The following is a 26,177-nucleotide window of genomic DNA, read 5'->3' as shown; positions in this document are numbered from 1 at the left end:
GCAAAGCTGATCTCAGTAGAGAGGGAACCCACCGCACCTGCCACCTGTCGCATTCGAAACACGTGTGCTACGCCGTCAGGACAGAACAGACAGGCTGAGTTAAAAACTTTTCCCATCTTGAACATATAGGTCCTTAAATACCTGTGACGCAAAAGAAAATGGGTGACAAAGTAATCGACCTCACCGTGATGCTGTACCACCATGGCGTTTGCAAGGAAGCGGGCCTCCGACGTTGGGCATAAGTCTGCCCAGGGCAGCAACAGCCTTGGCGGCTGTATCGGTGGTGCGCTGCACCTGTCCTCGGAGAGAAAGCTTGCTGTCAATCATCACCCCGAGGTACTTGGCAGCAGGCTTGGTCTCCAGTTGGACGTTGCCCATTTTCAGTGGAACACGGTGGGAATTCTCCTCTTCGTAAGGAGCACTATCTCTTGTCTCGTTGGTCGCCAGAGACAGAACAGGAGCCTGCATCCCCTCGTTGACCATAACCTGGCCGAGCTTGAGTGTCGCCTGCTCAACGTTGCTCGCTGCGATCAACGCAGCAACGTCGCCAACATAGCCAACGAGGAGACTCTCGTCTGACATATCGAGTCTCAGCAAACTGTTATAAGACACATTCTAGAGATCGGGCCAAAGAATCGAACTCTGTGCAGCTCCAAAAGTGATGGAGTCTCGTCGCGGATTGTGCAGTCACCGAGGACCTGCATTCGAAGGGATTTGCAGTCTCTTTAGCATTTCCGGCTCGACTAGGAGGAGGCTGAGTTGGAACTCCTCCCATTAGAAAGTGTTTGGGGTTAAGGGACCCCGGCATGGTTGATTGAACTTTGAAAATAATACGCGTAAAACAGACAGATGCGCTCGGCCCTTTATGTCGCCTCTTACGAAAAGCGGGATACTGCGATCTATTCTAACCCGGAGTCGCACTGGGCGTATTATGTCTCGTACTATAGCAAGAAGGATAAGGTTAATAATATAATTCCAACTGAAGTGTAACTTGTCACTTCAACCAAGGTCCGATAACAGATTAGACAGCCAAAGAAGTGGAAATGCACTATAAATAAATGCTTATTTGAATACTAAGTTTGTTGCGTTTATTTATATACGTACCAGCCACTTTCTGCATGATGCCTTTCTCGTAGTAGTACCTCAGCGATCGACTGAGCTTGTCGTAGTTCATGGCCGGCCGGTTCTTCTGCACGCCCCACCTCCTTGCCACCTGTACAGTATAAAGCAACAATCTGTAGAGGTAACTAAGTGCGTTGTTTTAATTAAACAACGTTTCCTATGTTTCCATTATATTTCTATGATGAGTTCAAACTAGGAAGATAAAAATGTGATGTTGTCATCCTACATCATGGAATTTTTCAATCAGGCCGCACCTGATGACTTTTTATTTTATCTTATGTCAGCCAGTAAGTCCTGATTAGTACTCGGATTCATTTTGTTCAAGATTTACATCACCAATCTTGAACAGATATTACTAACGGCTTATTGTAGTACTGCTCAAAAATTCCATAAAATGTTGATGTTATCAAAATGCTATTAATTTTAATTCTGGAAGATGTACATGGTAAATTAAAGCTATTGACTTTCGTCGAACATTTTATACTATAAAAGTTATTCGAAACTTGTATTGTATTAGTTAAACAAATGATAAATCACCCAGTACTATAAATTGAAGCTCGGAAAAGGTAAGCGCTAGTACTGCCCTCCGTGGAATGAAAGGCTCGGGTAGTAAATATTTGATAGGCAACAATTATAGTTACGTTACAATCAAGACCTAGCGTCGGACATCAAAACTAATTAAAATAATACCCAGGACCTCAGTACACTTCGTCCGGATGAATGATTTATCTCCTGTGTAACCAATACAATCAAAGTTAGAAATCAATTAATTAGTTTCACTCTTCAGCTACAACTTATGAACTAACTATGACCAAATAATGCCATGAGCAGTGATGCAGACAGTTTATTCTAGTCTTACAACAAGCTTTAACAATATCTTACATTTACTTACTCTGCAAGTTCAACCTTCATTCTGGAATAGTAAATTTCATAATATCACTCCGAAATCCAAATATTAAAATAAAATTCAAAAGTAATATGAAACTCTGTTAAGGTTTTATTGTGGAGGATGAACTAAAACTTGAGCCGGGACTTGTTTGTTTGATGACGTGTTCAACATATGTTCAAGATTTTTACTAGTCTATGAAAATTAATTACATTTTTAACCGAAATTTAAATTCAGGTCTTTACCAAAGCTACTGTCCTAATTGCTCTTTTTATACTTACTTTTTTGTTTTTATGTTAGTCTCCGTTCTACGTTAAATTTGTATTGTAAGTGACAATGACATGAGGAGCGAATTCTGAGTAGGCATATAATGCCAGGATGGTCCAACTAAATCCTAATTCGGTTAATATTTACATTAACGTTCAGCGTTTTTAATCAAGCCCCCTCTGCTTACGCTGAATGCCTTATGGCTACGTGCTTGATTTATGGAAGATAAATCTTCAGTTATAATGCATTATACAATATCAGCTGATTAAATTACTATTTATGTTAGATTGCGGCTAGTACAAAAGTTTGTTTAATAATAAAACAAATTCATTTTTTCACTAAACTACAATTTTTATTGGAATATTTTTTTAAATCTTTTGACATATATGCAAGGCGATTGATTTAAGAACCGAATTAAAAACTGCGAGGTATTCGTTGATGAAATAAAGTGGATTAAGCAAGTTTAAGTTTGCACTTAACTAAGATTAAATCGTAGGTACAGGTTTGTACATAGGTAATTGTAACACAATACCTCCCACTGATAATGCAGACTTTAAAGTACCTGTTTTATAAGATGACATCTTCTGTCTTCAAAAGTAGTTTATGTACTTTGCTTAAATATTGCAACAAGTGAATATGTCTCTATACATCTAGCATTTATAAAAACAATTGATAAAGCAGATATTTATCGTAACACTTTGTTTTTCAAAAGGTGATATAAGTAAAACTATTTCATAAAGTTAACATCTCAGTTTATCATCCCAGGGACCAGAATCAGAATCCCGGTTTGTGCTTGGATTTTTTGCACGCAAACAACCGATGGCCTGATACTATCCTCTTGCGTATTCTAGATCAACGGTAATCCTTCGAACGGAAGATAGCCTCACTGCTTCGACGGTTTCTTAGTTACCTCCTCTGGCTCAACCAGTTTGAACTCCATTCCTCTACCGGTCCAAACGATACAGGAAGCGTTACTAGGGTCGTCCAGTAGAGCTACCAGAAACTGCCACAGCTGAAGAGAGCCGCGCTGCTGTCGGTGGTTGATGACGACATCACTCCAACCAGTCGCAGGGCTGCCACTACATTCCCGCTTGTACTCTGGAATAAAATAGTCATACGTAACTGTATCATATGTAATGTTCAATTCGGTTAAATAATAATTCCTAAATCACGAATATACCTTAAAGCTATCCTTGATATAGGAGTGACTGACATTAGATAAGACTCAGTCAAACTATAAATAGAGAATGTATATTTACGCATATAAATTATATACGTGACACACGCACACACAGGGTACTTAATGTTTAGTGTGATTTTTGCATTTAATTAAAATTAAAGTAAAATAGAAAATCATAAGTAACACTTGTATTTGTTTCTTGAATTTCAAATTTTCAAAAGATCATTAGATTTTCACTCCAACGCACAATTTTATTTCTACCTAACAGTTAGCAGATGCTATTAAAAATATTATTTGTTTCTACTACTAGTGTTAATTCTACTGATAAGCATGCCGCATCTACCTTCAAACCCTGGCTTTTCTCTAGGCGGTTGCAAATATAAACTTGGCGGCTGATGCTGGTAACCTATAACAAACAATATAATCTTCAATTAAATGTTTTAATCTTTTGACACAACCAACAAGCTGGAACAGGTCTCGTATATTCTGGCTAAATTAGTATTTTTTAATTAGGTGTTTATCAATTGAAAAATCAGTAGAGGTGTTACGGGTATGCGGTTAAAACTATTCATCGATACAGTTGAACTTAAAGAATTTTAAGGTTTCAATAACAGTTTTAATTATTCAAGACTTCAAATTATGCAGACTTTATTAGACGTGTAGAAATGTCAACAATTCGCTAGATAAGTTCAAATAATTAAAATTTTAAATTAAACATGTTCGACTTATCTGAAGCTTACTATATTAAATGTTGGAGATAATATCATGTGTGCTATTTTAAAAATATATAGCAACGAGGTTTCAACCCCTTCTAAAATATGAAACCTCACTAATCTTAAAGTACAAAATAATTTGGATTACAGTGGTCAGTAACACAATATTTCTGAGAATCCAATTACGAGATGGTTTAAATTATTATTCTAAATTCCTATAATTACCTCGGGAATTGTTAAGTTATAAGATTTTTCTATATTTCCCTCTTTAAGAAATATATACAAAGGATTGTGGGTATATAATTGTTTTTATATTACGTTTTAGCAATAAATGGTATTTTAATATTATAAACAAATTGCTTAGCAGTCTACCAATATAAGAAAGACCAATATTTATGGTTCGAATTTCTATTAAACCTTTGGGACTTCCGTCTATTCTTTTCAACTATCAGTTGATCTCAGCTAGTGACACGGCTAATCTGAAGCGCGGTACTTGGGGGTACATCGCTATCTCTAGTAGAAAATTGGTGGTATGGGAGAAATTGCCTGTAAATTTGAGGACAAATTAAAAAAAACTAATTTAAGGTATCGTAATGGAAGTTTGATGAACGCTCCACACAATTTACGGAACAAATATACCAATTAATAGAATAATACGGCTACGACTCTACAATAGCGGTATTTTAAGCCTAGTGGCTTTTCTTTCATCTTACTGGGGGTAATTTTACTGTAGTGCCGAATTAATTGAGGCACGTTTTTTTCTAAAAGTTTAGTTGAAAGTTTTTCAATATATTTTGAAGTTTATTTCGGAGTATTAGTTCATTTAAAAGTACAACACAATATAAAAAGATAAACGACCCGTGCTCGGAAAATGTGTTTTCTGAAGTAAAGCATTACTCTAATCGATCTCTGTAATTAATTGTTTTGAAAACTCAAAACAACGAATATCTGTTTTCAATATTAAGTATTTTCCTGAGATAATGGTTTTTCACCATTTAATTTCTGATACCGAAAACCCTTATTCTATACATATAGAATAGCCTGTGATCCTAGCTACTCTCAAGGTTATTCTTATCTATGAAGCCATAAACCCTAACAACAAACACAAATGTTTAAGATTTAACTGGACCATAGAATTCCACCAACTGTTGAGAACTGAAAATCGTAGACATCACTTTATAAATAGGATATGTTTGTTCATTAATTTGCTTGCACGGATCGCTTTTCTTGTAGCCAGCAAGGCCCACGTCTAAACCAATAAAATTTAATATTTTGGAAGTTAATATTTTGGAAGGATCCATTCAGCAGAAGTATTATTTTGTACAAACTCGTATTCTTCTACACCCAAACCTTCAGACAAAGTTTTTCGCTAGATTTAGAAAATCATACTTCAACATTATTTGATATTTTAGAATATTGTTCGATGCCTACTAGACATGCGTCAACCGTTGCGCTTTATTTGGAAACAAAACAGACGTCAATCGTTTAGCAAAATCTCATTAAACATTAAAGAACGTAAAAGTGCTCGGGGCAGGGAAAATATTTAAAAAATGGACAAGACTCTCCGACAAACTGGCAGGTATCCGATCGATGTAAAGGGGGGAAGAAAAACGCTAATTCAGACAATCCCGCAGATTAAAAATGTAGGTGAAAAAACGAGGTAAAAATGCGAGAGTGAGGGGAGAATGAAGCGAAAAAAGTCACTTCAGTTCGGTGCGGACTTGTCCATCCATCCCTGGGGAGCGTGTTTTATACAAAGCGGCCTCACCACTACACACTATACTACACAGGTTACCCTCACTTAGACTGGCCGGGCCCGCCTCATTAATGTTGCATGCAGCCTTCCCTGCATCAGTTCAACTTTACTCTGTCTTTCCAGTGGCACTCATACACTGCCTATGCATTATTTTGCCTTTGCATTTATTTTTTTTAATTTGCTAAATAGGAAGCTAGGCCTTTCCAAAAAAGTGTTTTTATTTTAAGAACACTAAAACAATGCGTCTGCAATGAAATACATTTTTATGAAATATATTATTAACGAACCATAATTTTAAAACTATTATTGAACACGTGGAAATTCTTTAAATTGACAGAAGTGGAATAAATTTTATAGGAATTAAGTATCACACATTTACTTTAATTATAGTCAAGCTACTCCAAAGTTTCAAATTTAAATTAATTCTGAATAAATGATAGACATATACATTTTTATCTCAGCCTTCAGGTATGCACCTACAATACAGTAAAATATAAAACTTATTACTAATTAAATAACAACAGTTATAAAATTATACACAAGAGATAAAGAAATGTCGATCAAAAATTCTTTTGGTGAGTAAAACTCTTATTTATTTTTCAGTAAGTACTTGAACAAATTACCTTGACAGATCTTCATTTCAGATGGTAACTTAATGAATTACAGAAATCCCACATGTGACAAGGAGCGATGTAATATTATGATTTTAACAAGTTTTAGCTTTGAAAAGATAATATGTTAAAATTTATTATAAACACGATTTTAAGCAGCCTACCAATATAATGAGGCGAGGCCTAAGAGAGCGCGAGTATGGGAATACGAACTCCATATTACTAGTTGCAATTCTGTGATCTACATTTATCATCTAGAGATTATGACCATATAGGAATCATTGGGGAAAAATAAAATAGATTTATAAATAGAAATAGAAATTCAAGGAAAAATGGCTTTACTCACAGAATAATCCTCTGCTTACTAACCGGATATTTCTGAATACAAACAATACTAACTGCATACTAACGAAATACTACATGCAATACTAAATGCATGATTTTAGCGGAGTTTGTCTTACAATAGCTTAGATAGCTATATTCTTTTCACAAAACACTTAGAGTGAGCAACCCTAGACCATGTATAAAAATACATCCATGAACATTGCTTTCTACTCTAAATACGGGTACATTATTATGAAAGACAACAAGTTTGTCTTAATTTACCATAAATATCTGGCATTTTAAAACAAAAATAATCCATTATCAAACGTTACGCTATGTAACTTAACTTAAGTACAATCGCTGTTTCAAAAATGTATCAAAAGAAGTTGATTGTGGATTCATGTTGCGTGTTAAAACATTGAAAATGGTTTATTAGAACTGAGTAGTAAGATTTTGCTTACCAACAGTTTCTTGCTTCATAGGCCTTAATAATTCAAACTACTTTTTCTATAGAGTAATATTGTCGAACCACCTTAATATATTAATATGGCAGACATGCAGACATATGTTCAGCCAAAACGTCGTATCTTTGTTGCTTTAAAAATAAAATGTTAACTTAAATAGTTATATTTTACGTGTATCTTGTATCGTTTATCCTGATATTTCGATAGTGGCACACGACTTTCGTATTATGTACGTAGACGAACTGTAAAGTTTAGGTCCCATTATAAGAAAATTATTCAAAATGGGAACACGCAAATGGGAACTAACTGTGTAGAATGTTTTATCGTATAGCGTCTCCCGTGGTAGTTCAAATAGCAAAAATTGATCGCAGAGTACAATTGGTAACTTGTTTGTCAAACTCGAGCCGAATTTATCAGCGGATTCCTGGTGGGATATAGAAGCTAAATGGTAATAATATTTAAGTTCTACAAATTCTCATTGTGTATGTAATGTATACATAAAGATTCTTACAAGTCGGGAGGTAAATAACAATTTGTAAATGTAAGTATCCTTGTGGCCTCTTATTTTAATTTAAATATTTATAAAATGTTTCTAAGATGTAGGGATTTTGCTGATTTTACTTTAGTTCACGAGGCTTCCTAATTTTTCTATCCAGAACACTTGATTCTGTACTTTCTTGGTGGATGGAGTCCTGTAACTCAAATTGGACTAGTTAATACATTTCACTTAATATATTGTATGCTTTATAAATTTATCGTTTGGAACCGTTTTGAGAAAAAAACAAATATTTGACAAGAAAAAGGCTTTTGGTGCAAAATATCACGAAAGGTATGTTGTGTATGACACACAAGTACTTCTGTCTGGAATGACAAAGTGGGTATGTTTATATTTAACCGTCAAAGCATATTTTATAAAAAATATAAGATAGTAATTAAACATTACTAACATATACAGGTTAAAATTTCGGTTATACATGTTTTGTTAAACTAAATATATACTAAAGGAGCGGTTTTGGATAATAGCAACAAAAACGAGTGCTGTGTGAGTAGGATATGATGCAATACCAGTTTGAAATACAAATTTATTTAGTATACAAATTTCAAATATTCCTGAATTTCCAAAACTACTGTATTATGAACTAAAAAGCTGTATAATGTCATTTAAATATTAAAACTATGGTAACTAAGTATTGTTGTACTCAAACAAATATTACGTTCATGTCAACACCTTGAGAAATGTTAGCGAATTGATAAGCACTTTTGACCTGCATACATTAAAATATATTATCACTAGTTCGAGAAATGTATATTTTTTCAACAAAGCTATTTGAAGCATTTCTTAATTCTCAAACAAAACCGGATGGATTGAAAATTATATGCCTGCTATACTTTCTAAGCCTGTCTCTAAGTGTAACAGTTAAAAGCTAATATATATATATTTTCAAAATCTTAATTTTCTCCTATAAATCTGAGGAGAACTAAAGATCAATATTTGTAAGTCGTATGGAACACTTGTCCTACATGTGTCTATCGGCCTCAGTTTGTATGTACGACGAAGCATTGTGCGGTTAAATGAGTATTTGTAAATGACCTTTCTTTAAAACATACGACGCTATTGTTATAAACAAATAACACCACATATTTTTATCCAAATTCCATCGCATTGAAACTGCAAATAATGAATGACGCTTACTAACAATAACATATATTTGAACTAATGCACGAATTTTAAATTGTATAAACTTGAAATGAATGAACATGATACCAGACATGCCGGTGACTTATATGTACTTCCAATCCACGGAATAGTCATGATTAAACGAAATAAAACCATTAAAAGTAGGAGTAAAGATGCTCAAAACTCTACTAGATGACTTGAAATAAAGAAATCCTTTGACCAAGAAAATGCTAAAGGAAGACAATGCTTTCTACACCATATATTAATTCTTTTCTTGTCGCACCCTGAAGAAAAATATAAGAGACTTTACTTGACAATGAAACATTTCTTCATGAAGTTTTCACTACAAAATATTGACTACTAAAAATAATTAATAGTTTTAAAAAACATTACTTAGCCCGACAATAATTATATTTAAAAGAAACTCAATTTTAAACATTTATGTTTTTAATCAAAGTAAAAGACCTTCATACAGTTATCATTCAGGGCTTATGAGATGTACTCCAATAAGATTTGGATGTGATCTCTTATGACCATTGGTAACATCTGTTGACTGTAACTGAACCTCTGATTGGGCGAATGAGGTCGCGTGATGTACTGACCCTCAGTATATAACCCGCCGCTCTGTCTGCTGCAGTATCAGATATTTCCCCAGCGAAAAATCCGACTCTTACTTAACATGGGCAAGGAAAGGACCAGCGTCAACATGGCCGTCGTCGGCTACTACTAGACCTCCCTTCAGGTAAGCTCTCCAAATTTCAATATGATAGTTTAATTTGCTCGCCATATAGCCTCGTTCTAAGATCTGGATATTGCCAATTTACTTATAATTTTCATTTAGTGTAGCATAGTACTGTGTTATATACCGGAGTAAAATAGTGTTTCTTAAACCAAAACTAAATAATTAATAACGTCTCAACTATTTTAACAAAATCATATTGGTTACAAGGGTTTTACTTAATACGTATTTTCCTCTTTTATTAAATACTATTTTTACTTTTTTCAGAAGTATTTAACTACTTTTTTAAATACTTTTAATTAGTTCTTAAGTTGGACCCTTAAGTCAGTTCTACATTAATACTTATATTGTTCATGAACATAAAGAATTGCATAAACAGATAAGAAGTTTCCAGTTAATTTGATACCAGAACAACCGACAGGGTTTGTTGCAAACAAAATTAAACCAATTTAATTACATTTTATAAAATTGTTATGGTGTATAATACATCAACTTTTGTTTAAACGTGATGCTTGATTGAAAAGTGTATCTGCTTATTTAAAAATATATTTTTATATTGATTATATTGTATCTGTTAGTTGGAAAATATGTCTAGGATCCAATAGAATTCACACCAATTTCTATTAAAATCTCTTTCTCTCGTAAAACATTTTTCTACCTACCGATCCATAGTGAAAGCAACAACACCACACTGGCCAAACTTTATACAAGATGTGCAAAATAAAATTTTATTTTAGCGCTCTAAGAGACATACTTAGAAAACATGATGGGAAACTTTTTTCAGAGTTTTTTACAGCTATAAAAGCAAGTCTATCTAGTGTAAATTTTAATCAACGATATAATTCCTTGCATGGCAGGAATTGCAAGTTTGGCACCAGACAAACACCTACAGTATCCTACCAGTCATACAAATGGTATACCGAGAGGGACAAAGTAAATATAATCTAAATGTACTTTTATAAACAACAATTTTTTTGATAACTGTGGGATTCACCCAACAGATAGCTTATGGGAACTTATTTTTATGATGTTACATTTAGCGCTTAGTTGAATCCTGGGGCACTGTTTACCAGAGATAATCCTTTAATAATTCTTAATAGCTGATCAGAAGAGTAAGGTGGTGGTGCTTAGAAAACAAACTGTTTTAATTATAAATTATAAGAAAATTGTCCTAGTCCAGGGCTGTACCCGACCACGGTTGTATGATTTTTCCAATCTACAGAAACTACTGTGAGCTTCATAACTTCAAAATTTACTCCTATGAACAATGTGGTATTCTTCATTAGTGGATACAGGCACTAGGTAACAGTCTAAACAAATCTTAATCTCGTGGCAATCTTTCTGTGCTAATTTCTAAAAACAGTAAGAACAAAAAAACAACACACACACACACACAGTTGTGTTTTTGTTTAATACATTATTTTTTGCAGAATTTGACAATGAATCGGTTTTAACGCAGGTTATTTTTTTATGTAGTTAGGCTAATGGATGTATCGTTAAAGAATTTTCAACTCCCAACGTAAACAAATATGATAAATCTAGTATAACTTTAGAAAAGATTTTTGTAGATAGTCCAAATGCTGACAAACGACTTTCTTAAATAATACGAGCATAATTCTTTTCTTTTTCATCAGATTCTGCGTACGATCTATGATTTGGTCGTATGGGAAGCTTTGAGTAAAAGTTTACATATTTTCGGATTATTTTGTAAAACCATAATTTTACGGACATCTTTGACTCAACCATAAAATATACCTCCAAATACCTAAACCTCTCATATTTAGCTTATGGAAATACAAATATTTTGCATTGTTAAATTATTGTTTATTTATACAGTACAAAACTGTTAGTTTTGAACTTTGATATATATGAAAGAAATATGAAAACATTCTAATGAAAAACTTTAAACAAGATACTGAGAGTGTGAATGCTTCTTTCAATAAAACATCAATTTTACTTTGTTGTTGCCACAGTTGGCGTCTATCACTTATTCAAAATAATCCATTCTTCGTTTACATATCATTATTATTACAGTGTTGTAATTTTGTATAAATAAAATTTTATACCACAAATCAGATGATGTGTCTTTTGCTAGAACTTTCCTAAGTAATCTAAGGAAATTCAGTTTTTCAATTTTCTACTTCTAAAATATATTTCAAAGAACAATCAACATACTCGTCCTTGGGATTTTTTTAATTTGTATTTATATATCACCTCTTTAAATTAAAATGACGTTGGGTGGTTTGAATTTAGGGGTTTCGCCCAACAATATATATTTTATTCAAATCATTGCGATTACTATAATGTTTATTAAGGGAATACGCAAGTGTTAACTGTTTTAATCATTTCTTATGATTTATATTTCCTGAAATAAAGTAGCGAAATAATTTTAGACCGTTAGTACTGTTATTCACAACAACAAAATAACGGAATCGGATACGGAATCAGTGTTAACACAAGATAGGTTTAATTAATTCTTACAAATCTGTGTGAAACGCTTAAAATTGAAAAAAATAACAGTAGTGGGAGGAAATTTGATAATTATGTAAATTATAACATTTTTATTATTTAAGTTGATTATATTCTTAGGTAGTCTTAGTTTTTGTTTGTATCATTTATATTAGGTAATTTTCGTAAATATGTATACAGGAAATGCCTTTGTACTATTTATTGACATTCCATTTATGTTCCAGCAGATGGACGGCTAGTACAACACGGACATGACCCGGCTTCTGTACACGGACACGCTCTGGACACGGACAACACGATGCGTTTTGTGACCACATATTTATTTACATATAAATATTTTTAATTTTTTATGTATTTTCTGCAATAAATCAAAATCTTTTGCTTATTTTTGTATTCTTATTTCTTATTTTTAGTATCCTATGTACAAGAAAATGAAATTTAGGTTGGCAGTGTTACAGCATCATACATATTTTAGAAGTATATAAAAAGCAGGGATTTAAATTATAATATTCTTATAACATAAAGATTGTATAGAGACGATATGTTTCCATAGTGAGCAAAGTTTATTGAGTATACTAATACAAAAAAGCTGTGTTAGGAACCAGAGTGTTTTATTACTTTTAGTACACACGCGGATGCGTCAATTACATTTTTAATACTTATTTCTTTTAATGTTGCTCTATTAATCAATTATTTTTAGGTTGTTAGAATCAGCATATAAAAATGTATTCATAGTAATAACGTTAAATTGGAAAATGACAATAACGTAATTCATCTACTACAGAACAATATGACATATTTTTATTTTATTCTATTTTGAAAAGTTAATTAAAACTTATTTGAGTATAGACAGGTTATCTGGGTTTATTACTTATTAAAATTGTTACAAAATTTACTTTTTCAAACTGAAAAAATTAATCCTCATGTACTTTAGGTCTAAATATTGTTTATATTCCAGTTTATATTACTTTAATATAATATTTTTTTTATTCTTTACATATGATAGTAAATATTCCATTCTGGCTGGGTCAAGAAACAAGCAGTATGCCGGAGTACATACTTTCTTTAACACATACCGTATCAATGAGACAAATTTGACAAAGGAGTTAAAGAATATAAATCTGATAGTGACATATCTAGCAATTTAAACTTTATGTTCTCAGCCATTAGCTTATGCCCTTAATACCTTCTTTCTTAGCAGTGCAGTATAACACAAGTCATAAATTGGTTTTTGATTGCATAGCATTTATTACATATAATTTATCAAGTTCCGGTTTGTAATGCATACAAACTTAGCAATTTGATTTTAAATGGTATTTTATCTTATATTTGTATAACTCTCATGATAATTCCCAAAAACTAATAATATGAGAACACATTAGAGAAAATAAATTAGTGTAACAGGTTTCTTTTTTTATTCTTTTAAAATAATTACAATTGCTCAACCTCGAATTCCGCTAAATTATATATTGGGTATATTATTTATATTGTCTTTATTGCCAATTCAAATTGAAGAAATTATATAAAATATGTTTCAATTGTGAATAGGTGTTATTTTTAAATTGTACATGGATCAAAGTAAAAAGGCACACGCATATTGGAGATTCAAGCAACGAATTCCAACAGACCGCACTCGAGCGGATAAGCGAGGAAGATGACGAGCTCGATGACGTAATGAATAATAATAGACGCAACAAACCATAATTAATCTCAATCTCACTAGGCTCTGTTTTGCTTTCGTCTCTAAAAGCCGATGTTATTGTATTTTTAATTAACGTACGTTGCTAATCCTAATTGACAAGAGAAGGAGGGGTTGAAGCGGCGGCGCGGCGGGGGTGGCGGAGGGGAGGTAAGGCCTTCAGTAAATAATGTAGCGAAAGCTTTTAACTGAGCCCCTGTTTTTGTACATACCTCCACCTGCCTGTTCCTCCATAATGCACCTCTGCTTTACTTTTCCTTTACTATATCAGATTTTATTTCTCTTTGAGTTTTTATTTGTGTTTTTGTTTGATTGAATTCGAAACCAACGTATTGTGTTGTTGCAGCATATTCTCTTTTTGAAGGATAATAACGTACTTATCAAATGGTACAACTGCTTGTAATATCTCAGGAATACTATTTAAATGTAATAATAAACACGTAATTCTCTTATTTTCTGATGAATGTTATTTTCTATCACTAATATAACTATCAAGCATGTACTCAAATATCTCTAATCCACTCAGATTTGACATTTATAGCAGTACTTGTAGAACCCATGGCCAAGCTCGCCTCTAATTTGATATACAATTTATTGTAATTTTTGTCACTTAACATTTTGATTTTAAGGCTTATTTATATTTTATGTGTTTAAGCATTTTCTAATTTGGTAAAAGGCGATGAAAAATGCTCATACCACACTTTTAATTAAAGAATAGCTCAATAATAAGCTTAGAAAAAACTTTATGTTGGTCCATACTTTGTTAGCCTATTTCAAAACGTTATGGTTCACTCTGTAAATACGGTTAAAGATAACTAACTATAATCTTGCCAATATGTTCTTTGTAAATAAAAACCTTTAAACTTATGTATCATACAACACCTGCTTATATTTGAAAATTCAGTAAGAAGCACCAATACCACTCAAAATTGGGCTCTTTAGGACATTTTATGAGGTTGAAATATTTTCATTAGATTTTTTATGTAGGATTAGGGGTAGAAGAGAAATAACGTTAGTGCGGCAGCCATTATTACCGCACGAGTCCTTACCCTGTAGAATTACGTATGTATGTATGTGCAATGTTTTCACTGTTTAAACCAAATCGTCTTATTACATCTTTGTAATATATATTATACAATACGATATATTATATACTCTAATATAATATAAATATACATATACAATTTATTATATTATATAATATATTGTGTATGACAGCGAAAATAAGTTTTAAGGACATCGCAAACCCGTTTCAGGGTCTGTCTAAGAGAGTCCCGGCACTCGTAAAATCTGTTATACCCAGATTAATAGTACAATTTCGGTAAACGTAGGAACCTAGTAAAGAAAAAATAATAAAATTCTTTGCTAAAACCTTAGTTCGACCACAGACTATAAATATTTCTATAGAACAGAAATACCTATAGTTTGTGGTTCATAACACAACCTTTTCACGCCTTAGTGTTTAAAGAGATAGATAACGGCTCGTATACGTCGTAGAGTTCCAAGCCTCACTAAAATGATAAAATGTAGTTGGGAAATCTTTTTTATCTTTACCGACTGCTGATTGGTGAATATGGTATCAACACAGAAATAATATTGCAATATTGACATCATTGATGGCAACAAATGCAGGCTGCAAATTCCTTTTTTATATTCGTCCACATTTTGTTGGGAACAATGTAAAAGCGGCATAACCATCACCTTTAAACATATTAGGAAGTAGTTTACATCATTTCGGACTTCATAGTAGGTATAAACCGAATGTCTAAACAACAAAAAGGGAATCAGTAAATTAAAAATCGATCAGTGATGTAATATTTATTTGAAATTAAATAGTTTTAACCACTTAAAAAATAAGTTTAAGTTCAACATCTACATCATGAGAGTGAACGTCTGTTTGAAACTTAACTCTTTGAAGACCAATTACTATTTTTCGAGATATTTGTTGTATAAAAAGTAGCCATACCAACAAAACAAGGTCTTTGAACCTCTTCCAATTCTATTAAATATGTTACATTATAAATTGGAGCTATACAAAAACTGTCGTAAATTATGATAAAAACAACTTTTACCAACATCTACGCAATGTTATCCATGGGATTTATCTGGAAGGTGCAGACAAGTAAGTATGTATTGAAAATACTGAATAATATTACAAAAATACAATTTATACCTCTTGATAAAATAAAGGATTTTTTTGTATTTTTACCATATTGAAATTCTTATTTTTACCAAAACAGCAGGACAATTTTAATTTACGCACAGTTCAAAAGCGATTATAGACGCTATTAAAATAAATCGATTTCTCCGTAAAATGGAAATTTGTTCTTAAATTATGTTGTGTTCTGATGAAATTGGCTCTTGTTTTTCATACTACTATTTTATTGTTACCTTAAAGTTTTAAATTGGGAGAGAACATTTTCTAAATATTACGCACAACCACAAAAAACAAATATCAAGTCCATACGGTACATATAAAGTTGCGTAACTATTTTTTTGAACAAATAGTAGTTTTGTATTTGCAAAAATGACGTCAAAAATATTATGGAGTGTTGTATTTTATACAATATGAAACTATAAGAATGTAACATGGAAAAATCGCCTTATCTTAACAACAGTGAAATGCAAAAATCTCAATCCATTATTAATATGCAGAAGTTTGAATAAAACATCTACAGCGGCTAACAATAGACTGAGAAAAGACCTTAAAATTGATGCATCTACTGTAATTCCACTTTTTATATTCTTAAATTTAAACTAACAAGTATAGGGCTTCATTAATTATTTTTTAATTGATTTAAGTAGCTCGTTCAGTTCGCGAAGAGGTAACGTATTAATATATCAAAACTCAGCTCCGGAATTTCGCCTCATTATCGGAAACCTCCTAGCGCAATAATTGTTATCACTAGTACTCACTGATTGTGTAGTAATAAAAACACATTCCAAGCTACATAATTACTGACTGTACTAGTTAACCCTATTTTTACAAATATAAGTGCGGCGCAGCTTGACTATATTCGTACAGCGTAACGGAAATAAATAATTATTAAACCATGTTCAATCCAAATTATAACCTATAAAATAACATTTATCGTGTACATAGTTAACTAATTGTTTACAAATTTCTATTTTTAATTGGACAATACAATTCATTAATCTCACTTTACTGATGGATCATCTGTCAATTTCACCATTTCAGGCCTTTCTATTAGGCCATGAATAGACTTAATATTTATGTTAAGTCTATTCGCTCAAAGTGCACTTACACGAGCGATCAACAATTTGCGTTTTGTAAAATGAGTACATAGTTTTGTAATCAGGAGAGTGGTAAAGTCATTGTAATAAGTTTTAACTATTTAGTCCAAATAAGTATGTAGCAAACATTTTCGTATTGACGTTTCATTCACGAATGTCACTAATTTTATTGTTTTTCCTCGATCGTTTAACGATCCAACATGACAAATAAATGTAATTTATATTTTTTAATTTTTTGCTATGTAAGTTTTGCTAAGTTGTACCATTCACATGGACTTTACTATTCTTCACCTTTGTTAAACTAATTTTACTCAGTACTTATATTTTCAAAATACAGTAGTGTTAAATCACGTTTCTTCCAATGCTGCTTCCAATTGTTTTAAAAATCGCAACATTAAAAAACTATAAAATGTCTGTGATTGTCATTTTCAAATGGTCTATACAATAACGCTGTGCAGCCAGGTGGGGAGGGTGTGGTCGTAATTAGTGGAAGTGTTGTCGAGTGTGTTCTTTCAGTACAAACAAAAAGCCTCCCCCACAATTGACAACACAACAGAGGCGGCAGTGGTGTCGCACCAGCCCTGTGCCGTGAACAATGGGTTCTAACAGGTCACTGTCAGCTATTAGGGGAAGATCATTTGTTGATTGCATCTCAGTTTTCTGTCGGTCACAACATTGTAGAGACGTAAGTTAGGTGACTATCTTTGAATCATGCCTACAACTTGCCCGTTGCTAAGTACAGATATTCCTGAGGTTTACTCGTGTTTATGGATAGCTTGATTGACAAGTATTCAGCTATAATAAATAAGTTCTCGAAGCAGCTCCCTCCAAACAATTTTCTTCATTTTTCTTCTTTTTGCATCGTTTTCTTTTCTTGTTTTCACCTATGTTGCTGAAAATATAAAACTATTAAAAAACGTCCAATTTCCAACCTGATGTGAACAGCTAGAAATGCTAGCCGATTTGAAGAAAAGAACAGATATTTCAGAAGACGTTAGACATCCAAGAAGTATAAAAGAGTGGACTTCTAAAAAGCACGCTTGACATCAGGTTTGTTGAATGGAGGTCATATTGAGTGGGGATCATATTGGATGTAGAAATTTGCTATAAGGAATATTTTTCATATAATAAAATAAACATTTGAAATGCCAGGAGTGTGCATTGACTAATTATATTACGACAAATTTTAAACCTAGATTGACTGGTTTCTGGCAATCCAAAGATAATTAATATTATAAGTTCAGGAAGAAAAATAAACCAAAAATATTAAAGTTCTCAGTACCTGTATTTTTATGCGGTTTTCAAAACAATTTCAGTTATTGAAAGGCTTTACCTGGCAGTCTGTAGTCTTTTCAAAGTTATGCCCCCAATGAACGTACATTCAGGTCATTGGAACCGCGGGGGAGGCTGCAAACGTAAGAAGTCCACATTGGGCTTCATTTGACTAATATCAACCACAATTTTCTTTTTACCAAACCCGAGGAGGAACTGACATAAGTTCCAAAAGGCATTTGACTCACAACACTTATCACCACTTTTTGGGAAACTTCCGGAATTTGAACATTCTCGCGGGCTTATTCGCTGACTTAAATCCAATTTTTATGAAAGACTAGCTGTTTCCCGCCGCTTCGCACGCTTTTCGTAAGCTTTGCCCGTGTATGAGCACTTCTGGTTCAAGTGGATTATATTTCCAATGCCAATTTGGAGTTTACCTTATTGCCACGACCGAGAAAATATGTCAAACGTGTATGTTTATAGCCATTGTACACGTACATATATAATTTATTATAAACTGGTCTAGCACTCAAGCTTAAGTTCAACCAGAAATTTATTTTAAAAACAAATATACATAAATACTTAGCGCCTGCAAATAGTTTTTGGCTATTTAATATACGTAACTATCTTTGCAATTGCAGGTCCTAACATGCAGGCGCTTTGATAACATATATTTTGCAGCGCCGCCTGGTGGTGAGTTACATCAATGGCCATAGCATATAAACCTTCACCGTGGAAAAAATACATATACATACAAATTTTCATAAGGATTGGTCAAATATATATATATATATATGTGTGTATATATATATATTGGTCCCGGCGGAGCAAGTTTGTTGCGATTCAATGTTTATTGAAATTATATGTACTGTATACATCTTGGTATAGATACATCTAGATTTCGATAATTCACTCCAATTTAAAAGTGTGTATACATACCGTAGTACATACCTACACTAAGCGGAAATTGAACTGGAGCTAAACTCAACATTCACATTGAAATGTTCATTTTACTTTCAACTTTATTATTCAGTGACACATCGTTAATACTAGATTGTAATGCCTAATTTTATGGTGTTAAGATTTCCTTACCCTTTGCCAGAGTAACAAACTAATTAGCTCTGTTATTAGCCATTTATTGATTTTGCTAGAAGGTGGGCAATATTTCATTCATTCAGGTACTATATGGACCAACGGAAAATGCAGAAGACATCATATGTTCCAAGGTGTTCTTCTCTGGACATTGAATGATACTTCAATAGCTAGGAGGAACTTCGATTTTGTTATGTGGTTCGCCCTAATTTTCATCGAGATACATTCTTGCCTGTTGGGTGATGGATTTGTCGTTTCTTTAATTACGCTAGTGTAGTCTGGAATAGAGATCGGAATCACACATATTTAGTAGTTGAAAAATATAGCAAAAGGATGTTACTGTCGTGATTTCATAGTCTGGAATGTTGCATGAACTGGTTGCAGTAGATATGAGAAAGGGGCTTCGTATTAGTGCTCTTTCAACTCGTCGTACTTGTTTTTCAAGAGAGTTTCCATGGCCAAGAAGTATCAGCGGAGAAGGTTTTAGAATTTTGGAGCACACCTTTTGTAGGAAACACATACTAATTTGTCCTTATATTCAAATGTGTGACCCTCAATCACCATTTTAAAACCTCCTCAATTTATTCCTCATGTGACAATAAACCCCATTTTACTTTCTTCAGTCATTACTATTTAAATTGAATGAATTGTGAACTAAGTAATACAATGAATACAATGCACAATCTCTCTTATCACAGTTTATTTTCACCTTCACTGATATATGAACTCGGGGTGAAAGCCTCAACACACTTGACGACCGCGCCGAGACGTTGCCTTGTCACCGCCACCTGCACCACAATAACGCTGTCAGATTGTCGCCGTTCAATCTTTAGCCGAGCAAGGATTAAATTAAAAAGGCTTTGGCCGCGAGCCGAATGTCAATGGGGCGCGCCAATATCGCCCCTTTCTTATTGAAAATTAAGAAAATATTTGTAAACGTATGCATGGATGGGGCAGGGCCGGGGGCTCGTGTTTGCATGGGCCGCACGTTCGCGAGGGGAAGTCCCGTAATGCGATCTCGAGGTGACGGCATACTGCCGCTGCTCAGAGTCGCGTCTTTTCATCGCTTCTCGTGCAAACCCTATTAGAGAACGAATTTTAAATTCGTACAGCTTCTCTGCGGATTTTTAGAGATAATAAATTGGAAGTGTTTGAGAAATTCATGTATAATAATTTTGTAATCTTAAATCTCATTTGGATTTGTCAAATTGAATTTTTTTATATTACCTATGATTACATCTAGTGTAATAAAATTATCTAAATAAAAAAATTTTAATAATTATATGTGCCAGATTTTTTGCGAACAAATATAAAATAAATGTTTCCATTAATCGAAAATTACCAACATATTTTTAACATTGTCACATAAAATGTTATTAAAAACCAAAGCTAACATTATCAAGAAAAATGTCTTATTAACACAGTTATACAGCACATTATAGTGATTTTTAGGTTTACTATAAAACATGTTGTTTAACAATGACAATATTGAAATAAACGATTGAAGCATGAACATGTAAAGAACAGCAACCTGAATGTTGAGAAAATATATATTTTACTGACATAATAATTGGTCAGAAAGTATTTTTTCTAGCAGTACGTCTTGGTGATACTTTTCAATAAAAATGTAAAAACAAAAAATGTAAAAACTTGGGAAATATTGAAGTTAATGTTACAAAAACAATAATATAACATGTGTTACATAATTGTAATGACAATTTCTGACTATGCTTCAATTCTGCTGGTAAAATGTTTCGTTTTCTGAATTATTTGAACGAAACTGTAAACAGAAAACACATGCGTTTTTATCCACTATTTTTCAAACCAATATGTTTTATCCACTTTCCGTTATTTTTAGATAATGTTTATTTTGTTAACGATAATATAAACTACTTATAAATATTGGTGGGTGCATTTTATACTTGTCATTTTAAAGTAAAATACATAATTCCCATTTTTGCAGCTGTAACAAAGTAGAACTGTTCGTGTAATTGATATTTTATTTAGAGTACTGTATTATATTAAGCAAACAAGAGCAATGTTTAATAATGTAAATAACTCTATTGAACAACACGATTGAAATATTTAGAAACTAATAGGCCTACTGTTGTACTTCTTAACAATGTAAATACAAAAGAAAATCTGTTGCAAATCTTAACAAATTGTAAGATTCACTTCAATTATTAATGGAAAAGTTGCCTTGGTGTTGAAACTCGAGCAACTAAACATTATAAAACTATTTTGTGAATTCAAAATAGACCAAAGTGCGCTCCTCATATTACCCCTGATTAGTGTATGGGTGAGGCTCGTTACTTCTGATGCTTAGTGTTAGCTCGGCGAATTGTCTGTGGTTTTTTGAGGCCCATTAACTAGTATTTAATCTTTGGTTGGGAACAGTGTTTGTGTTGTTAATACAACTCCCCTTTGAAACAAGAAGTGTGCGCTGTTCCCTTATCTATCGAAAATACACGATAAAACAATCCACCGGTTTCAATTAAAAAGTGGCCACCGCGAGAGGCGTTTAGTACACATCAAACCGACGGCTATATTTCTCTACTTCCGGGATAAAAGGGAACGAGCCGTTCACAAAAAACATTTGAAAACAAAAAGTTAATAACAGTTTAAACCGGCGAGGAGCTAACTGTGTGCAGCGTGGCGGCTTGGCGGCGCACTGCCGGATTTGAAACACAATTCTCAATCGCTGATTAGCCACTAAATAATTGATAGTGGCCAACTAAAAACCAATCACTAGGAAAAAGCTGTGAATAAATCACACGCCGACAAATTAAAATATGATTGGAGAGTCGGAGCCGGTGTTCGCGCATGCGCCCTGAATAATGCAGCCCGATAATAATGTGGACCAGTCGGCTGGAAGCGAGGATCAGCGGGCTTTCATTACAATTTCACTGTTTTCCTCGGTCCAAGCTAATCCTCCCCCGCACCCCGCGCCGCCCGACCGCCGCCAACTCATTTTACATAATCACATTTCGCCCTCAATCAATTATACGCCTTAATTATCATGTTTTAAACGATTTAATGCCATGTTATTATTGCAGCAGTCATTTACATTAATGATAAGCCGACCGTGAGCCACAACTGGTACATGAATATGTTTATTTCCAACCGCTCTGTCCAGCTCCATGTAATTGCCGTTTTATAAGTATTAAACATCATTACGCTTTAGTCATCCGTTTTCATTCGCATTGGTTTTAAACAATATAATTTATTAGAGAATTGGTTTAATAATACGTTTAGTTATTTTTATAGGAATTTTATTAACTTTATTCTGTCTGCCTTTAGAATTTTTGCTTTGTATTTAACTGTAATAACTTAACCATTTTTAGTAGTACATTGAATTTGAGCTTATAAATCTCAAAGTATAATTCTCATTTTATTTACTTGGGGGAAAGTTTTATGAATATATTTTTATTACAATATATTTAAAATAAGTAATTAATTATATAACTTATTACCAGGATATACATATAAAGTATACTAATAAACCTCTCTACTGATCAAAAATAGATTTAACTATTTTATTTTTATTTTGGTTTTTTGAAGAAGAGACACTCAAATGTCTATCAAACGAACTGCCTTGAATAGGAAAGACATTTAGTGGCTTTAACAGCTTAAAATAATAATTAAATGATCATTTATTTTGATCATTGAATTTCGTTGCGACTAGTAATTTGGCAACTACTGACATTGCTATTAACTGTTTGTGATCTCTAGTGCACCTTCCTCTTAGACTTGACACCTGGAATCTTGAGTCATGTTCGTCTCAAGAGATAAAAAAATAAGTCGCGAATAAACACAAAAGGAAATCTTTAGGCTACATCGTTTCGACATCTACAATACAAGAACATAACATACATCTAAAATATAAGACACATTATGATACGTGAAGAGGTATTTTTATTGTTTACTCCTGGAATCTGGAGTCATGTTCGTTTCAAGAGATAAAAAAATAAGTCGCGAATAAACACAAAAGGAAATCTTTAGGCTACATCGTTTCGACATCTACAATACAAGAACATAACATAAATCTAAAATATAAGACACATTATGATACGTGAAGAGGTATTTTTATTGTTTACTCCTGGAATCTGGAGTCATGTTCGTCTCAAGAGATAAAAAAATCAGTCGCGAATAATCACAAAAGGAAATCTTTAGGCTACATCGTTTCGACATCTACAATACAAGAACATAACATACATCTAAAATATAAGACACATTATGATACGTGAAGAGGTATTTTTATTGTTTACTCGGGTGTATAATCATCAGTGTAGTTTGACTCAGGTGTATAATCATCAGGATGGTTTGGCGCACATCTACCTCGTCGTGCTTATACAAGTTTACGATAACGAATTTGACAAATTTTCACATGTTATTTGTGACTTGTTTATTAGCTTTGTATGTGTTCAATATTTTTAGACCTACAATAGTGTTACAAAGTTGTATTATTTACTCAGGTGGATAATCATCAGGATGGTTTGGCGCACATGTACCTCGTCGTGCTTATACAAGTTTACGATAACGAATTTGACAAATTTTCACATGTTATTTGTGACTTGTTTATTAGCTTTGTGTGTGTTCAATATTTTTAGACCTACAATAGTGTTACAAAGTTGTATTATTTACTCAGGTGGATAATCATCAGGATGGTTTGGCGCACATCTACCTCGTCGTGCTTATACAAGTTTACGATAACGAATTTGACAAATTTTTCACATGTTATTTGTGACTTGTTTATTAGCTTTGTGTGTGTTCAATATTTTTAGACCTACAATAGTGTTACAAAGTTGTATTATTTACTCAGGTGGATAATCATCAGGATGGTTTGGCGCACATCTACCTCGTCGTGCTTATACAAGTTTACGATAACGAATTTGACAAATTTTCACATGTTATTTGTGACTTGTTTATTAGCTTTGTGTGTGTTCAATATTTTTAGACCTACAATAGTGTTACAAAGTTGTATTATTTACTCAGGTGGATAATCATCAGGATGGTTTGGCGCACATCTACCTCGTCGTGCTTATACAAGTTTACGATAACGAATTTGACAAATTTTCACATGTTATTTGTGACTTGTTTATTAGCTTTGTGTGTGTTCAATATTTTTAGACCTACAATAGTGTTACAAAGTGCGTTCGATAAACATTACTCTACATCCAGGGTTGATTAGAGAAATAAATTATTATTAATTCATCGCATTAACCTGATAGATAGAGTTAAATCCTATATATTGGAAATACTTTTTTCAACCTGTTTTTGTATCAATTATAATCTAACTGAACTGAACTGTAACAAATTAACGGAGGGCCTCTTGTAAAGTGACGTCAGAGGCAGATGACGTCATGCGCCCAGCATGAGTTCCTCGCCCGCCGCGTCGTGCAGTCATTGAGGGGTGCATTGCGCTGTCTTCAAGTTATTTGTATCGACCAATTCTCAGAAATTGACACAGTGCTGAGTATTCAAATCATGTCTCGTGATATAGGTCGTGCGTAATCTGGGAAAGTTTTGTTACTTCTTTGTGTTACGCGACCGATGTCATAATTATCAACAGACGAAAGAGATATTCGAGTATCCGGTTTGAGACGCTTTAAAATATAGGGAGATTCTTTTTGCTTTTTGATATTTTTATAGTTATATGATCTACTAAAAACAAAACATTGGAAGAATAGTTGTATGAGTAAAATTAAAATATCAATTATTTCATATTTTTATTGTTTATTATCAAATTTATAGATTTATAGTAGTATTAAATTTAAATGTTAAATTATTGGCATGCTGAAATATTTAATACATTTCTTCATATCATTTAATGACACTATTTAATTTATTTGTATATGTTTAATATTAATTATAAACCATTAGTATAATTCATTAGCGTTTACACGAAAATTTAAGTAAGTGGAACCTTTAACGGTTGTAACACAGTTTTAAGCTGTATCCTCGTATTAAAAAGGAAGCTTCATTTGCGTGGACAGCATACCTTCTGCAGGTTAAGTATAAGAAAGGAAGAGCCTTGCTGCCCTACTTTTGCCTGTTTCGTACGATTGTTTTATTTTATTTTCATTTCTTTTACATTTTCCTGTGTACAGTGCATCAAAATACTTCTAACTGAAATAATAATTATTTTGATGTATTTAGTCTGAGTGTAAGTACCTACAGTATGTATGTAGTGTGGAACTGATAGATGTTTAAACTCTTGACTGAAGATACCTCTCCACGGCGAGACCGAAATTTATCAATATTTAGATCATGTTAACATTTTTTCGCGCAGTGCGAGGAGTAAAATTAAAGGAATAAATTATATTGTGTTTTGTTTATTGTTGGTGGTTTTATAGGCTGTCATTTTGTGAATTACAACTATTTGAAAATTGTTGCTGTTGTTTGCTTGTGCCTACTAATCAATTTTTTTAATACACTGGGTTACAATTTTTGAGTTCAAAATTCAAGTCGGCTTTGGATCTGAGTTAGAGATAGCGCTGGTTCAAATGCTGCTTGTTTTTGTAGCACGTTTTATCATTACCAGCGCGATCTTGCACTATATCGACTCTCCTTCTTGTTTTTATTTTTGTTATTATTCTTATACTGTCAGTGGTCTATGAGGACGGTCAGAATAAGGCTATTAGATC

At 33.0% G+C, this 26,177-nt stretch overlaps 1 protein-coding gene across 1 annotated transcript in view; it reads right to left on the bottom strand.

Moving 5' to 3' along the window:
• The window catches only part of LOC124353538 (ecdysone-induced protein 74EF-like), a 73,902-nt gene that overhangs the window by 3,021 nt on the left and 44,704 nt on the right, over nt 1-26,177 (bottom strand). Inside the window, exons 8-10 of the mRNA XM_046803426.1 lie at nt 3,799-3,861; nt 3,186-3,373; nt 1,105-1,213 (exon numbers count right to left, since the gene is read on the bottom strand). Of these exons, the coding sequence (XP_046659382.1) occupies nt 1,105-1,213; nt 3,186-3,373; nt 3,799-3,861 (360 nt within the window). The remainder of the gene's footprint in view (nt 1-1,104; nt 1,214-3,185; nt 3,374-3,798; nt 3,862-26,177) is intronic.

This window comes from Homalodisca vitripennis, chromosome 1 (genome assembly GCF_021130785.1).
Source record: "Homalodisca vitripennis isolate AUS2020 chromosome 1, UT_GWSS_2.1, whole genome shotgun sequence".
Lineage (NCBI taxonomy): Eukaryota > Metazoa > Arthropoda > Insecta > Hemiptera > Cicadellidae > Homalodisca > Homalodisca vitripennis.
This window is presented reverse-complemented; position numbering and strand designations above follow the sequence as displayed.